At 41.7% G+C, this 16,694-nt stretch overlaps 1 protein-coding gene across 1 annotated transcript; it reads right to left on the reverse strand.

Annotated features, from left to right (window-relative positions):
* Positions 1–755: 755 nt before the first annotated feature.
* Positions 756–15,781, reverse strand: LOC139299197 (interleukin-17 receptor D-like). The gene is made up of 11 exons (XM_070922099.1): positions 15,541–15,781; positions 9,128–9,286; positions 8,488–8,606; positions 5,975–6,098; positions 5,657–5,695; positions 4,776–4,921; positions 4,585–4,659; positions 4,026–4,092; positions 3,452–3,598; positions 3,090–3,262; positions 756–1,637 (listed from the first exon to the last, which is right to left on the reverse strand). The coding sequence occupies exons 1-11, from the start codon at positions 15,779–15,781 to the stop codon at positions 1,092–1,094; spliced, it is 1,836 nt and encodes a 611-aa protein (XP_070778200.1). The 3' UTR covers positions 756–1,091.
* Positions 15,782–16,694: the final 913 nt, after the last annotated feature.

Below are 16,694 nucleotides of genomic sequence, written 5' to 3' on the forward strand. Positions count from 1 at the left end.
TAAAATGGCATCTAATCAACTGTATTCAGACATGGTTGATTACCAAAATTATTCTAGACAGATAGAGGTTTTTCTGCAGCCTGGCAACCTACAGCATCGACAATACCTCCCATTCAGTCATACACAAATGTCATGAATAAGCCATATATGACATATTTGATGAGCCAAAGAAAACTTGTTTTAATCTTATTTTATTAGATGATTAGATGCCTAAAAGAAAATCTAAATTTCACAAAAATACAACACAAAATGCAAGACAACTCACATTTATCCACGTCACCTTACATCAGCATAACATTACAAATGATGGGACCTATTAATCCATTCTTGAATATATGAGATATGCACATGTATACATAAACTATAAGCATGACTGTAAACATACATGTATACAATGTTCAGTATGTACTTCAAGGCAAACATTCTCAAACGATAACTTCAATAACTCGCGTATGAGATTAATTGTTTATTTATGTACAATGCTTGTATTACAAGTTTTTCATTTCATAATAACTTCACATGACACTGCAAGAAAACAAACAGAAAATGTCTTTTGTAAGACTAAGATAGCTTTTTTGACCATTACACACATTACTGGACGTTCTTTTAACAAATCCTTCCTGTACACACACACACACATATACCATGTTAACACATTTTAGAGGTCAAAGTGCACTGCTGCTGCCATTGCAGCACAACTGAGGCAGAGGTGATTAGTTGGTCAATTATTTAAGGGAACCGTTAAGTTTGTGGCCATCATCAGTGTCTATCTTCAGGTAGTCTGACTCACCGGATGTAGGCTGTTGGGATAAGACTGCCATTGGCCAACTATTTCAGTCTGCGTGTTACCGTTTTGCAAGGGCACAGTCACTGCATCCTGGGCTTAGCGCTGTCCAAGACGATTGTGATTGGTTTAAAGAAATACAAACAAGCCAGAGCGTTTTTTTCTCCTGTCCCAGAATGATAATGGGTTGAGCTAGACCTTTCTCCGAAGTGTGGAGATAGGTCTGGCTATGTAAGCCAACTATTCTCCTATACTGGGCTGAGGACCACCATTAAGTTAGGGCGTATTGGATTGCTTTTTTTAGTGTTTAGTTCCCTCCCTCCACAGAGTGATACCTTTTTGCCCTCATTGCCATCCCAGCCTCGTAGATTGCTAACTGCAGAGCTGCTCCGGCTGGTGACTTAGAAAAGCCCTCCTCTGAGATGTAGTTTATCTTCAGGTAACCCCCCGGCCTATGCAGAGCCACTCCATGGAGGTGGGAGAAGAGCAGCGGTAAGTCACTTGTCAGCGTGTAGTGAGATACCAGCCTCAGCTCAGTGGGAATGTCTGTTTCCTCAGAGTACTCAAAAATGGCCGCCATGTATTTGGACATGTCCTGGCCCCTGGCTTTGGCTCGTCCCACCTCCTCTCCGACAAGTCTGATGGCTACATCAGAGCTGAAGGCGTTGGACCCAAAGTCCAGCCCTCTGTCTGCCTCATCTTTGTTGTCACCCTCTGGCTCTGGCTTAGGTCTGCGATTGAAGCCCCAAGAACAGATCACCAAGATAAAGTCGCTCTCCCGGATCTGACGGCAGTGCCAGGCCATACTGCCCTCCTCAGCCACGCTCAGAGAGTCCCACAGGTCCAAGCACACCTGGGAAGAACAAAGGAGAACACTGTCACGACAAAGTGTTCTAATAACACATTTTACACACCCCTATTTCATATTAAAGAAAAGATTGAAACACAGAAATTGTCAATATAATAATTAGCTTTGTAAGATGACAGTTATCCTTTTTTGTATTTCCGTCCTAGCCTTGTGGACAGTGGACCCTTGGGGGCTTACTGGGGTGGGGGGTGGGGTTTCCCATCCAGTCTACATGTGTTTTGTGGACTTGGAGAAGGCTTATGACCGTGTCCCCGGGGGGTCCTGTGAGGGGTACTGTGGGAGTATGGGGTCATCGGGGCCGTTGCTACAAGCCACCTGGTCCTTATATGTATATGTGTATATATATATATATATATACTGTATATATATATATATATAGTGCAAGCTGTATCTGTATATTCTGCACAAAAGTCAAATACGTTTTCGATGGGTGTCCCTTGTCACAGATTCTGTTTGTGATATTCATGGACAGGATCTCAAGGCACAGCCGGGAGAGGAGAGTGTTTGGTTTGGGGACTTCAGAATTGCTTCTCTGCTCTCTGCAGATGATGTGGCTCTGTTGGCTTCATCAGATTGTGACCCACAGCATGCACTGGGGCGGTTTGCAGCCGAGTGCAAAGTGGTCGTGATGAGAGTCAGCATCTCCAAGTCCGAGGACATGGTTCTCTCCTGGAAAAAGGTGGATTGCTCCCTGCCTGAGCAATCTGAGTTACTGCCTCAAGCAGGGAGTTCAAGTATCTCGGGGTCTTGTTCACAAGTGAGAGTAAAATAGAGCGTGAGATCGACCAGCGGATTGATGCGGTGTCAGCACTAATGCAGGTGTTGTATTGAACTGTTGTGGTGAAGAGGGAGCTAAGCCGGAAGGCAAAGCTTTTGATTTACCACTCGATCTACCTTCCAACCCCTAGCTATGGTCATGAGCTTTGGGTAAGGACCGAAAGAATGAGATTGGGTATACAAGCGACCGAAATGAGTTTCCTCATCAAGGTGGCTGGGGTCAGCCTTAGAGATAGGGGGAGGACCTCAAAAGGGATCCGAAGGGAGCTCGGAGTAGAGCCGCTGCTCCTTTGCATCGAAAGGAGCCAGTTGAGGTGGTTCGGGCATCTGATCAGGATGAATCCTGAGCGCCTTCCTTTGGAGGATTTCTGGACATGTCCAACTGGTAGGAGACCCCGGGTTAGACCCAGAACACGTTGGAGGGATTACATATCTCATCTGGCCTGGGAACGCCTCGAGATCTCCCTAGAAAACATTGCTAGGGAGAGGGATGTCTGGACCACCTTGGTTAGCCTGCTGCCACCGCGTGCCCGGCCCCGGATAAGCAGTAGAAAATGAATGGATGGATGTATTCATAATTTGTTTCTGCCTGTCCGATTCCACTGAATCAGCACACCTGTAGGAAAAGGCATTAGAGCCACGACATGTCATGTCCACTACCTGAGTGGCCATGTGTTGTTGTATGAAGGCCCCTAACTGCATGACAGCTTTGACATGAGCGGGCCCATCATAACTGCTGTAGCAAATCAGAAGACGAGGAGGGGTCAGCCTGTTTCTGGGCAATGCCATCACTTCCTCCTGAGTCCCGCTTTCTTGATGCTGCTTGATAACATCTGAATGGATGAAAATAAGAAATCTGGTTGTATTTCACATCATGCCAGTAATGGAAAAGACAGAACAGAGGTACAAGAAAGGTTCTCTGTCAAATGGTGTAAAATGGATTATTATCATGACTTATTTTGATTAGCTTTCATGAAATGCAAGCAGTGATTTTACATGAAGTATTTGGTTTGTCTTCGCACCTGGTTTTATGTCAAGTTTCTTCATCTGCAGCTTGGGCCTCCTCCTGGTGAGAGCAGCCAGTAAGACTACAAGTATGGCTACCACAGCCAGGCCCAGTGGAAGCATCAAAGCCCAGGAGAGAGTGACAGAGAGTTGCAAGGCACCTTCTGAGGAGTGGGGAGTTGTGATTACATGATAATTCAGTGACAGACCTTAAAGAAGTAGTTTGACATTTTGGAAAATGCGTTACTAATTACTGCCGAGAGTTAAAATGAGATGATTGATACCACTGTCATGCCTGTGTGCTAATTATGGAGCTAGAGCTGGGAGTAGATTATTTTAGTTTAGCATAAAGACTGAAAGCATAATAAGAATATTTCCCCAAATTCCAAAGTATTACTTAAAGGGATGAAAGACTGATGGGATTGATCACACATGTATTAAATATACACAGACTGTATTCATGGTCCAACAGACACTTAAATATTATATCACTTATATCTCCACAACAAAATGAAAAGAGAGGTTTGCATAGCACCTACTATGATGCATAGTGATTGTGTGGATCAGCAGCAATAAAACAACCTCCCCCACCTTTTTGAATGTGCATGACTTGAACACTGAATGTTTTCCTCACTGCATCCACTTCGTTAGCTGCAATCTGTGAAACAAGAAATGTTGAGCATGACAGTTCATTCTTGACCTTGTAGATTGACAAAATAAACTTCTTTTGGGGGCCACTTGGGGGCAGCGCAACAAGCTGTAAACAAAACACTGACACATCACCTTATAAAGTTGATATATCGACTGTGTTGGCTAACAGCCTATTTATCCAGAAGACATGGAGCAACATTAGCATTAATTTGGGGTTGTGATGATGAATGCAAGTCCAATATTCACTCTCCTTTTATCTCTGTTTTGCTCTCCACCAGCTCTTGAGGGGAAATATCTGGCTAAATGCTAAATGCCGATGGTTGAAAATTAATGCATAAAATATATAGATAGTCCATATAATACATATTTTTTGAGACTGGTATTTCAATATAATTTATTAAACACAAAGCCCCTGAGATTAGGTTGAAAACAGTTGTAGTTTTATATATTATGCAATCAGTGTTAAGGATAGAATAGTTATAATCCACTTTTATTTTACCTCACAAGTGTAATTGGTTCCTTCTTGAAGGCCATTCAGCTGATAGCTGTGATGAGTTTTGTTGTTGGTGGAATTCTAAGGAAATTAAATACAAGTATTCAGTTCACTTAATTATCAAATAGTTCCGTAATACACATAATAGAAGCAAGGCATTGGCAAAATATAAAGCTGCAGAAGTTGAAACAACTCACAGGTGTTATGTCTGTGTATTTCATTATGCCGTTTGCGTAACACAGTGAGAAGTAGCTTCTGATGCCCAGGTTCGGGGGAGCCAGGTTAAAGGTCACTATGATGGCAGTCCCTTCATGTTGGACCTCAATATATTTGGGATACCAGTCTACAACCAGACCATAAAATATTGACATGATGTCAAGCTGATCATAAGAAGAAACGGTAACGCTTCATTTTACAGGTCCGCAAATTTCATGATAAGTAGGTGATAATTACATGCATACATACATTTCAAGGAAAGTAATACGAAGTTAACTGATATCTAGATAGTTCCTACTAGCTAAACCCTGTTCCGTTGCCATCTCATCTGTCTCCGGTTCTGGTGCCCATTCCGGCGCCACTCCCCCACTGGGTCCCCCCACCCCGGACTTGAAAACCTTCTCCTCCTGCAGGGCCAAAGCTCCTGTGCTAGCTTCCAGACCCTTGTCGGTAGCACAGGGAAGACTTTGTTTTCCTCCTGGGCAGATCGACTTCAGGGCTAACCCCCTTCACTTTTACCCAACAGCTGGGAAGCAAAACGCAGGAATTTCTTGGTTATTGAAGAGCTGCAGCATTTATTCATGGATTGATAGATTTTCAGCAAGTTTAACTTTTGTGAAAAATCGAACCGCAACTGCTTATTAGGAAAGAGCACAATATAATTCTTAAATAATTTTGCAGTAATTTTGGACACATTTAGGGGTAATTTGGGGATAATTTCAAAGAAATTTCAAATACGTAACTTGCTAATTATCACCTACTTTCCATGAAATTTGTGGACCTGTAAATTGAAGCATTACCGAAGAAGGAAAACATTTATTGTTATACCAGACTTTATTTGGGAACTATGAGAAATTCTCACCTTTTTTGCACTGCTCAAGACCGTTCTTCTCTGCACATGCTGCAAAACCAGCGCATATTACTATAAATTCACCATTGTTTTGACAATAGTCTTACTGAAAGATATATGATGAAAAGGGCAAAGTTTAGAGAGCAGAGAGCTTTCTGGGGACAGAGCAGGAGATGTCATTATATGTACAGTAAATAAGCCAAGAGAAGGAGGGATTTAGATTTTGAAGGTTACCCTGAAGCAACCACAAAGTTCACTGAAACTGTGTGTGTGTGTGTGTGTGTGTGCTTTATGAGATAATATCTAGTCTAGAGCTTAAAGTAGTCTTACAGCGTGTGGAAAAGATCTTGCTGTGGTAGAACCTCTCCCACTCCTCAGGCACTGGCAGAGCCATGACGGTAACAGCATACTGGGACCCAAGGGAGAGGCCGGGGAAAGGGTCTGACTTGTACACCTGCAGAATTCAGTGGCAATTATGACTTCAAACACACTGCACACTTATCTGATAAGCTGAGATAAGAGTTTTTGACATATTCTTTATTAGTGGTTAAATAGAACGGCTTTCTCATACAAAGTCTCATATATATTGCTGTTATATATTATATATATTCATCCATCTATTTGCTATACCCACTTATCCTTGAGAGTCACAGGGGGGCTACAGCCAATCCCAGCTGACATATGTTTATCAACACTTTCCCCAAAGAATTGTTGAGTCGAGTTGCCATTTTATGTGATGTGACGTTGTGTGTTTTTGATTGAATTTGAACTTTTTACTTACTTTTTTGTAGGATGATTTGATTTGAGCATATGCAGATTTGGATATGAGACTTGGACTTGGTTATGGTCAGATTTGCCTCCCAGAGTACCAGAATACTAGTACAGAGTGGTCATTGCAGCCTGTAGCTCTGGTACTAACTTGTGGTTCTTTCATGAAACATTTACCATTAAATAGATATCACGTTTTTTAAAACATGATCCCTGTCTTTCATAGGCAACAATATGGTGTTTATGCATTGCAGTTCTTAAAAGTCACTTGTTGGTTTAACACTTGCTACACTTTAACAATTTCACACTTTTCTTTATTGTATGATGACGCCTCAAGGACATGTATGGATGTGTTAATGACCTTTGGTATGGTCCAGAATACTTAAATAATCTGTTGATTTCATGAGTCTGTTCTTAAAGCTGTGTTATTATTGGTTCTGTTAGTTAAATTATAAAGCTTGTATGTAAGGTGAAGCATGCTTTAGTGAAGTAATGCTAGATTAAAGCTGCATTTCATGTGTGATTTGTGCTATTTTCCAATGCTTTATGCGAATACATATTTCATATACATATTCTATAGGTGAGTTCAAATGCTCACCTATAGGACTCCATTAGAGATTGTCATTAAGTTGAGTTAAAAGGGTTAAAAAGTGGTATTTGAGTATAAATGATAGTAATGCTAATTCATTTTCAATCTAAAGCATATAATCCAAGGAAAATTGTAAAGCTATTGTGACATATTCCATCAGGATGTTAAAGTAAATGGACTCAAATGGTCTCACATATATAGTGCTTTTCAACCTTCATGGTTCCCACAGTTTTGGAGCTACAGCACTGTGTGTCATCTATAAAGGTTTTGTGAAGAGTTAGACCATCATTCAGCCAGGGATGCTATAGGACATAGTTTTTACATGTAAAACAATTAACACAATATACGTTATATTAACGTACATCACCCCTGTCCCCACTGCGTTACATTAACGCACCCACCCCCTACTGGACACTTTATCTGGACACTTTACTTTATTCTGGTCACTGCACTGTTGTTATTTATCTTATCTTATTTTTTATTTTTATTTTTATTCTTATTCTTATTTTAGCTTTTATATTCTACTTATTTGTTATCAAAACAATAGCACCTTCAGACCACAGCAAATTCCTTGTAATGTATGTTACTTGGCAATAAACAGTTTCTGATTCTGATTCTGATTCTGATTACAGAAACCGAAATGAAGCAGGTGGATAGCAACTTGTTGCCTAGTAATGGGCAAATTGCACTAATCTGTTTCTAATATGTCAGACATAAAATGCATCGTCGTGGGACATAGTGACGCAAATATCTCTTCTTTGAAACTGGCAGATTACATATAAAATTAGACAGATGAGTTGTGTACACAGGGTTGAGCAAAAATGATTTGTTTCAAAAACAAAATCAGCCCCATACAACCTATAGTTATCAAAATAAGGGTTATTAGAAACCTCACCGTTTTCATCGTTTACCAAGTCAAACACAGTAATGTGTGTTCCTTTCATTGGATTAAGTGTTAATGTGGTTTAAATGTATGCATGTGGAGTTCCCACCGTTGTGAGCATGTCCAATGGTGTATGGTGTCATAGTCCTTCAGGACATTCTCATAACAAAAGGCTAAATAACAGACTTCCTGTGACGTTGCCTCTCGTGTGATAATTACAGCTTTTGAATGATCTTGATGAGCTTGATAAAATCATAAGGGCATATTTTCAGTTTTTCTGAAGGATGATGTCACTGTTATCCCACCCAAAATATAACATAATTTCATAAACACCAGGTCATAATGTGAGAGTATGTCCAGAAGCTAAAAGATACTGGCTGCTGGTGTGTCTTCCCAGGGGAAAGTCTTTGGTCTTTGGGGTGGGAAAGATTTAAGATCCACTCCCTGATGAAATAATCTGTAATCAAAATGTAAATGTATTTATATTCAAAGTATTGCTTAGTTGTTTGTTGTTGAGAACTGCTTTTAACAAAAATTTGCGTTAAAAGTGGCATTCTAGGCAGAAAAAGAAGCACAGACCAAAGCGAGCGGGGCCCTTCCTACCCTTTGAGCATGTGAAGCCGGGATGGAGAGGTTACGGTGGAAGAGAAAGAGCTGACAGGCAACACCAGACCCTCCCAAAGCCTGGAGGGACACCTGAAAGCCTCGCAGGAAGGCGATGCCTGCAGCAAACACAAAAGGACAGCGTGAAGTCAGTGTCACGGACTCGGCAAGCCATCATCTAAGTTGCATACAAACTCCAAAGTCAAATGCATGTGTGTGCTGCTTGTGTTACACCAGTTCAGTGCATGCTCAATTAAACTTTTAACAAGAAAGTCTGTTATACTGTCACCTGTCAAAGCCTGGAATAATTCAACGAGCTGTCTCTCATACCTGTACTTAGAAGCATTCTCATAATGCAAGGCATAATTTTCGCCTTTCAAAAATAATTCACTGTATGTCACCTGAAGTAAATCTTCTTTATGTCAAACCCTGATATGACAAATTATTTGGGGGACGTAACTCCTGCCTGACATGGTATTTTAATTTCAAAACTGGCTACAGTCTTAAAAACTGACCAAACAACTGTATGACTTTCGCCCCAATTTAAAGACATGCTATGTATCCTTATCACAACCGCATACAGAAATTGGCTTTAGAATATAGGATGAGAGTATTTCGTTGTCAATCTGTATCAACATACCATAGTAACTGGGCTTCCAGGAGACAACCATTGTGTCATATTTGGGGTTTGGCTCATGTACAAACTCAATCTTCACATCATTTGGTGCTTGGACATAGTGCTGACAGATTTTAGGGTCTCCTTCTCCTAGCAACTCAAAACATGGCCATGGAATACAACCTGAGGAGAAATAACAATGACACATAGAATATCAAAGTGTTTTGCTGCAAAAGACATTCTCAGTACATGATGATTTCTTGACAGTGCACAAGTCAGCAATCAATACATTTCTGGATATCTAATATGAAAGGAAACAGGATGTTTTAGCAAGACCGGGCTACAGTCATGCTAACGGCTATGAGGTTGTACTTGTTAGCATGCATGGATAAGCGTAAATACAGTAAGATTGTTATTCACGTCGGCGGTAATGACTCCCGGTTACGCCAATCGGAGGTCACTAAAATTAACGTGGAGTCGGTGTGTTCGTTTGCAAAAACTATGTCGGACTCCGTAGTTTTCTCTGGGCCCCTTCCCAATTTGACCAGTGATGACATGTTTAGCCGCATGTCATCATTCAACCGCTGGCTGTCGAGGTGGTGTCCAGCAAACGATGTGGGCTTCGTAGATAATTGGCGGACTTTCTGGAGGAGACCTGGTCTGATGAGGAGAGACGGCATTCATCCCACTTTGGATGGAGCGGCTCTCATATCTAGAAATCTGACCGACTTTATTAGTGAACCAAAACCGTGACAACCCAGAGTCCAGACCAGGATGCAGAGTCGCAGTCCTACACGCTTCTCTGCGCTTCCATTAGAGCAGTTACCCACCCAAAACCCCATAATGACTGTGTCTCCCCCCCGACCACTTAAATTAATTCAATCAAAATTAAACAGGAGAGCAGTCATTAATAAAAACCTAATAAAAATTAAGACCACCACTGCTATAGGACAAAACAATAGGAAAATTAAGTGTGGACTGTTAAATATCAGATCTCTGTCATCTAAAGCTGTATTAGTAAACAAGCTAATATCAGATAATCATTTTGATCTACTGTGCTATTATTACAGCTATTATTACAGCTGTAACTACTATCATCAGTCATATTTCCATTATTATTATAATTATAGCTGCTATTTCTACTGCTAGTCCGTCTGTCGGTCTGTCTATCTGTGTCTTTATGTCTATCTCTCTCTCTGTCTCTTTCTGTCTGTCTGTCTGTCTCTCCCCCTCTCTCTTTCTCCCTCCCTCTCTATGTCTCTCTCTCTCTCCCTCTCTCTCTCTTTCTCAAACCCAACCGGTCAAAGCAGATGACCGCCCACCTAGAGTCTGGTTCTGCTTGAGGTTTCTGCCTCTTAAAAGGAAGTTTTTCCTTGCCATTGTCGCCAAAGTGCTTGCTCATGGTGGGAACTGTTGGGTCTCTGTAATAACATTATATTATTATTATTATCAAAGTGTTTTTATTGAATTTTCTGTTCAAACAACAAACATCCCATTCAAAAAAAAAAAATAAATAAAATAAAAAAAATAAAATAAAATAAAATAAAAAAAAGACAGCAGGACTCAAAACATACATCTCAAATACAGGTCTAAACCACAGACAAAACAGTAACAAGACATACCATACTAATATCAGACATCAGACATACCCATCACCCATGTGGGAAGGGAAGGGAAGGAGGGGGGGGGGGTCAAAAGCTGCCATCTATGTTGGGGCTAATTAGAACTCATGTTCAAAGTAGGAAATAAAAGGCTGCCAGACCGTAGAGTACTTCTTAGTGTTGCCCTGCAAGGTGAATCTAATATGTTCTAATTTAAGGTGTGCCATCACCTCTTCTACCCATCGTTTATGGGATGGCGGTGTCGCCTTTATCCAGTTAAGTAGGATCAATCTCCTAGCCAGCAATGAAGAGAATGCTATTGTTTTCCTTTGAGAGATTGTTAGTGGCGCTTCCCTTGGTGTCACACCAAAGATGGCTGTCAGAGGGCCGGGCTCTATATCTTTGTTATAGATTGACGAGAAAGTTCTAAAAATTCTGGCCCAGAACTCTTTCAGCTTGGGACAGGACCAGAACATATGACCTATATTGGCTGGCACCTGTTTACATCTAGGGCAAGTCGGATCAGCCCCCTGATACATTCTTGCCAGTTTGTCCCTTGAGAAATGAAGTCTGTGTAAGACCTTAAACTGTATCAATCCATGTCTAACACATACAGAAGAAGAGTGTATTAGTTCCACTGCCCGTCTCCAGTCAACATCTGATATGTCCAATTCTAACTCTTCCTCCCACTTCCTTTGTAAGATATCAAGGGATGGGGAAGCCACCTTCTGGATGCTCACATAGAGCGTGGAAACCGTCCCTTTAAGAGTTGGATTCATGTCTAGCAGCCCATCTATCCATCCACTCCGCGGCAACTCAAGGGATGAGGCGAATGTCTTTTTCACAAAATCTCGAACCTGAAAATATCTTAAGTAATTCGTCTTTGAGGGGATTCCATATTCCTTCTCCAACTGAGCAGCAGACATGAAAACACCACCTTTAAAAAGATTTTTGACGCATTCCACCCCAGCTCTATACCATTCCCTAAATGCTGTTCCCCCAAGGGCCGGGGAGAATAAGTGATTGCCATAGACGGGAGCAGACAGGAGGGCGTTTCTATTTTTAAAATGTGTTCTGAATTGGACCCAGATTTTGATAGAGTCACATACAACAGGGTTGTTTGTGTAAAGGTGTTTGCTTAAGGGCAGAGGAGCGCAGACCAGGGAGCATAGGGACACCGGGCTAGATGCATATCTTTCCATATGTACCCACACTGGAGTTTCATCGTCATCCAACTTTGAGACCCAAAACAACACCTTATGTATATTAGCAGCCCAATAATAGTGCATATAATTTGGTAGGGCCAGGCCTCCCTCTTCCCTCTGTCTCTCAAGGAACTCCCTTCTTATCCGGGGGACTTTTTTTTCCCAGATAAAGGTGGATGTACATTTATTCAGTTCTTTAAAAAATGACTTCGGTATGAAAATTGGTACCGTCTGGAATAAATAGAGGAACCGTGGCATTATGTTCATTTTAACAGAATTTATCTTCCCTGCTAATGATAGGGGGAGGGATGACCACCTTTCCATATCTAATTTTGCCGTATCCAATGTTACTTTAAAATTATGATTAAATAAATCTTTATACCTCCTTGTTACATTGATACCTAAATAGGTAAACTTATCCTTATTTGTTGTAAAGGGATAGGCCTGGAATGAAAGTTTCCTCGCCTGTTTATTAATTGGGAAAAGGACACTTTTTCCCAGGTTAATTTTATAACCCGACACCCTCCCATAGTCTTCGATAATACCAAGAGCTACCGGGATGTTCGTGACAGGATTCGACAGGAAGAGGAGGAGGTCATCAGCGTATAAAGACAACTTATGAATTTGCGTGCCCCTGTGTATTCCCCCGAGCTCAGCAGCATGCCTCAGCATTATTGCGAGGGGCTCAATTGCCACATCAAAGAGCATGGGCGACAAGGGGCAACCCTGCCTTGTCCCCCGAAACAGAGGAAAAGGTTCAGATATTATATTGTTTGTTCTTACCATAGCCTGGGGGTTCGCATAAATTATCTCAATCCACGAGCGAAATTTAGGACCGAATCCGAATCTCTCGAGGGCCGTGAACAGATAGAAATACTCTATTCTATCAAAGGCTTTGTGGGCATCCAGGGAGATCACAATCTCAGGCTCAATGTTATCTTCAGCAGTGTATATCACATTAAACAAGCGACGGAGATTACTGGAAAGTTGTCTACCAGCAACAAACCCTGTCTGGTCAGGATGAATTATTTTACTTATAACAAGCTCAATCCTAGCCGCCAATATTTTGGCCAATATCTTATAATCACAGCCAAGTAGACTCACTGGGCGGTATGATTCACATTTAAGTGGGTCTTTATTTTTCTTAAGGAGTACAGAGATCAAAGCCTGTGACATTGTTTGAGGCAAAGCTTTTTTATCAAGGACCTCCCTATATACTCCACAAAGCAGGGGTATCAGTTTAGAAGCGAATGTTTTATAAAACTCACTTGGGAACCCATCAGGGCCCGGCGCTTTGCCTGTCTTCATATTCCGAATCGCATTCTCTATCTCCCTAGCCGTCATGGGTCCCTCTAATCTATCCCTATCTGCGTCATCTAGGGATGGTATTTCCAGATTTTCAAAAAAAATTTTCACTCATTCCTTGTCATCTGTTTCTGAAGTATACAGATCCTTATAAAAAGATTTAAATTGGTCGTTAATACCCTTCTGATCTATAATTTTGTTTCCCAGGTTATCTCCTATCTGTACTATCCTGCCAGCAGCTGCTGATTGCTTCAACTGGTAGCTCAGGAGCTTACCCGCACGCTCACCATGCTCATAGAGATCCTGTCTTGACCTAAGATATAGATCCTCCTCACATTGACTTATCAAGACATCATATTCAGTTTGGAGCAAAATCCGCTTTCTATGTAGCTCCTCAGAGGGAGTCATAGAATTTGCCAGGTCAACTTCTTTTATTGCTTTTATTAATTCCGTGGTACGTTTCATCTTTCTCTTCCTTTCACCAGCACTGTATGAAATTATTTGTCCTCGTAAATAAGCTTTTAAGGATTCCCACAGAGTGCCATTACTTATATCAGGGGTATCATTAAGTTCTAAGAAAAAGACTATTTGCGAGTTTATGAATTTTGTAAAATCATCATCTGCCAATAGCCTGCTATTAAGGCGCCACATTCTCTGAGGTGGCGTATTCTCAGGAAAGTGAAGTTTCAACATGACCGGGCTGTGATCAGATATTACTATACCAGTGTATTCTACATCTGTTACTATAGAAGTCAGTTTATTATCTAATAAGAAATAGTCAATTCTAGTATATGTTTGATGTGGTGGGGAGTAAAAGGAGTACTGTCTGGAGGTTGGGTTTATGAATCTCCATGGATCAAACACACCATATGCTTTACAAAAAGAGTTAATGCATTGTGCTGATTTACTTAATACATTGGATGTTGGGCTAGAGCGGTCCAAGGTTGAGTCTAGGACACAGTTTAGGTCTCCCCCTAGAATCAGATTATGAGCGTCCAAATTAGGCAGTAATGAGAATAAGTCCTTAAAAAATTGAACATTATCCCAATTGGGTGCGTATATGTTTGCCAACACCACTGGCATATTGAATAATTTTCCAACCACAATAACATATCGACCATGTTTATCTTTTATAGTAGTTGTTTCTACGAATTGTACATTCCTGTGTATAAGGATGGCCACTCCTCGACTCTTACTATTGAAATTTGAGTGATAAATCTGATTGAATCCCCCCCTACAAAGCTTGAGGTGGTCCTTGTTCAACAAATGCGTCTCCTGTAAGTAAACTATCTCCGCTCCCTGGTCTCTCAAATGCGAAAATATCTTACTCCGTTTAGCCGGCTTATTGATCGCCCTTACGTTCCAGCTCATCAATTTTGTGTCCATTCTGCTCGCATCCATGTTTGGTGCCATGTCAGGAGTCCGCAGCCCGGAATCACCATTGCACCCCTATGATACCCACTTTCCGGATCACACCTTGAAGATTTGGCAGCAAAAACAAAAAGGTTAAAAGGAGAGGGTCTGGGGAGGGAGGGGGGGGTGTCACACACACAGACACAGCTAACACATAACACATTACATATATGAACGCTAACACAGTGCTCTTTAACGAGCTCTCTCGTGGCCAACCGGTCCATCATCCTCCTACACACCAAGCCTACCGTGTGCGGCTCCGTGTATATCACCCCCTAACCTTAAAAGTATAACATCACCCCTTTGACTTAATCACCTCATGGGAAAAACAAACAGAGGGAGCTCTCAAGAGCAAGATCCTAAATAATGTAAAATATTAAAAATAGAAATAAAAGGCAATACCATAGGCAGTAGGCAACAATAGCCAAGGGGGAAAAATCAATTCTTAAACCTTGAATAAGACAAAACAATAATATGACAGGGCAACCGTAGCTCCTAGGATGGGATGAGAATTATATATCTATATACAAAGAAAAAAAAAAATATATATACATACACCCAGCAATATATGTGAGTGCATGTGCATATCCCCACTTAAATACACACTGAAACAAATATTTCTTTGTCAATATTGTCAAATCTAGTCAACAAAATCCTGCTTGCAGTAGTCATCCCATTTCAACAGTGTAAGCATGTGTACATTTCTACTTAGCCAAGCTGAAACCAGTCTATATGCTTCACCCAGGGTTCAGTTTCTTCTTGATGTAATCCACGGCGTCTTTTGGGCTCTCGAAGATTTTCGTTTGCCCTCCTTCTGGCGTAATCACCAGGGTTGCCGGGTAACGCAGCCCATATCTGATCCCCGTGCAGGCCCGCAGGAGGCTTCTTGCTTCTTTGAAGGCTGCTCTCTTACTGTTTACCTCCTGGGTGTAGTCCGGGAAGATGTGAATCTGTCCGCTCCGACCCTCCGGTGTTCTCTCCATTTCTCTCGCCTTCTTCATTATCTCCTCTTTCTCTGTAAAGTAGTGACATCTCACGACGAACGCTCTCGGCGGAACTCCGTTCCCGTCTCGTCTCGCGCCGAGTGTCCGGTGTGCTCGATCAAGCGTCGGTGTTACTGCTAGTCCCAACTTGTCTTTCAGCAAGCCCGCCATAAAGTCTGACGGCTTTTTGCCCGTCTCGGCCCCTTCTCTTACCCCCACGACACGTATGTTGTTGCGTCGTGATCGTGCCTCGAGGTCTTCACTCCGTCCCCTCAGCTTCAGTACCTCCTTCTCCATTTCTTTCAGTTTTGTCTCAATGTTGGTTATGCTGTCAGACTGACCATTCAATATTTCATCCACCTCTTTTTTCCGTTCGTCCATCCTATTAGCCAAACTGCTAGTATGATCGCTAATCAGCCTCACCTCCCCACGTAGCAACTCAAACTGAGCTTTAGCATTCTCTTCCACGCTCCTAGCCCATTTTTCCATCTCGGCCTTCGTCTCTTTCCTTCCTTTCTCTACTTCTTCTTTGCACCTCACGATCTCGGTCTTTGTCTCCTCCCTGTATTTCGTATTCTCAACGTTGCCGTTTTTAATCTCGGACATCATATCCTTAGCCCACTGAGGCATGTCGTCGGCACGTGTTAGGCTAATATCACCCTTGCTAGCCGAGGAGGTCAAGTTGCTAACCACCGGCGGCTTTTCTCCGCCCGTTCGAGTCGATCTGGAGGTCATTTTCGGTCGTAAACTGCACTGAGAACGCACTCGTTCACTCCCAAAACAGAATCTTATTCGTCCAGCCCCCCCAAAATGATACAAATATGGCGATATTAATATTTTTGACTACTTTTACACGGAGCCTCCGCACACACGTCTTCACACGGCAAAGCACATCCGGAAGTCTTCCTGTAATAACATTATAAAGAGTCGGTCTAGACCTGCTCTATTTGTAAAGTGTCATGAGATGACTTTTGTTGTGATTTGGCGCTATATAAATAAAATTGAATTGAATTGAATTGAAAAGAAATATTTCATTAAGAATATCTGTCCTAAATGATGATCTGCCAGATCTCATGCTTGTTAG

Source organism: Enoplosus armatus, chromosome 16 (assembly GCF_043641665.1).
Source record: "Enoplosus armatus isolate fEnoArm2 chromosome 16, fEnoArm2.hap1, whole genome shotgun sequence".
Taxonomy (NCBI): domain Eukaryota; kingdom Metazoa; phylum Chordata; class Actinopteri; order Centrarchiformes; family Enoplosidae; genus Enoplosus; species Enoplosus armatus.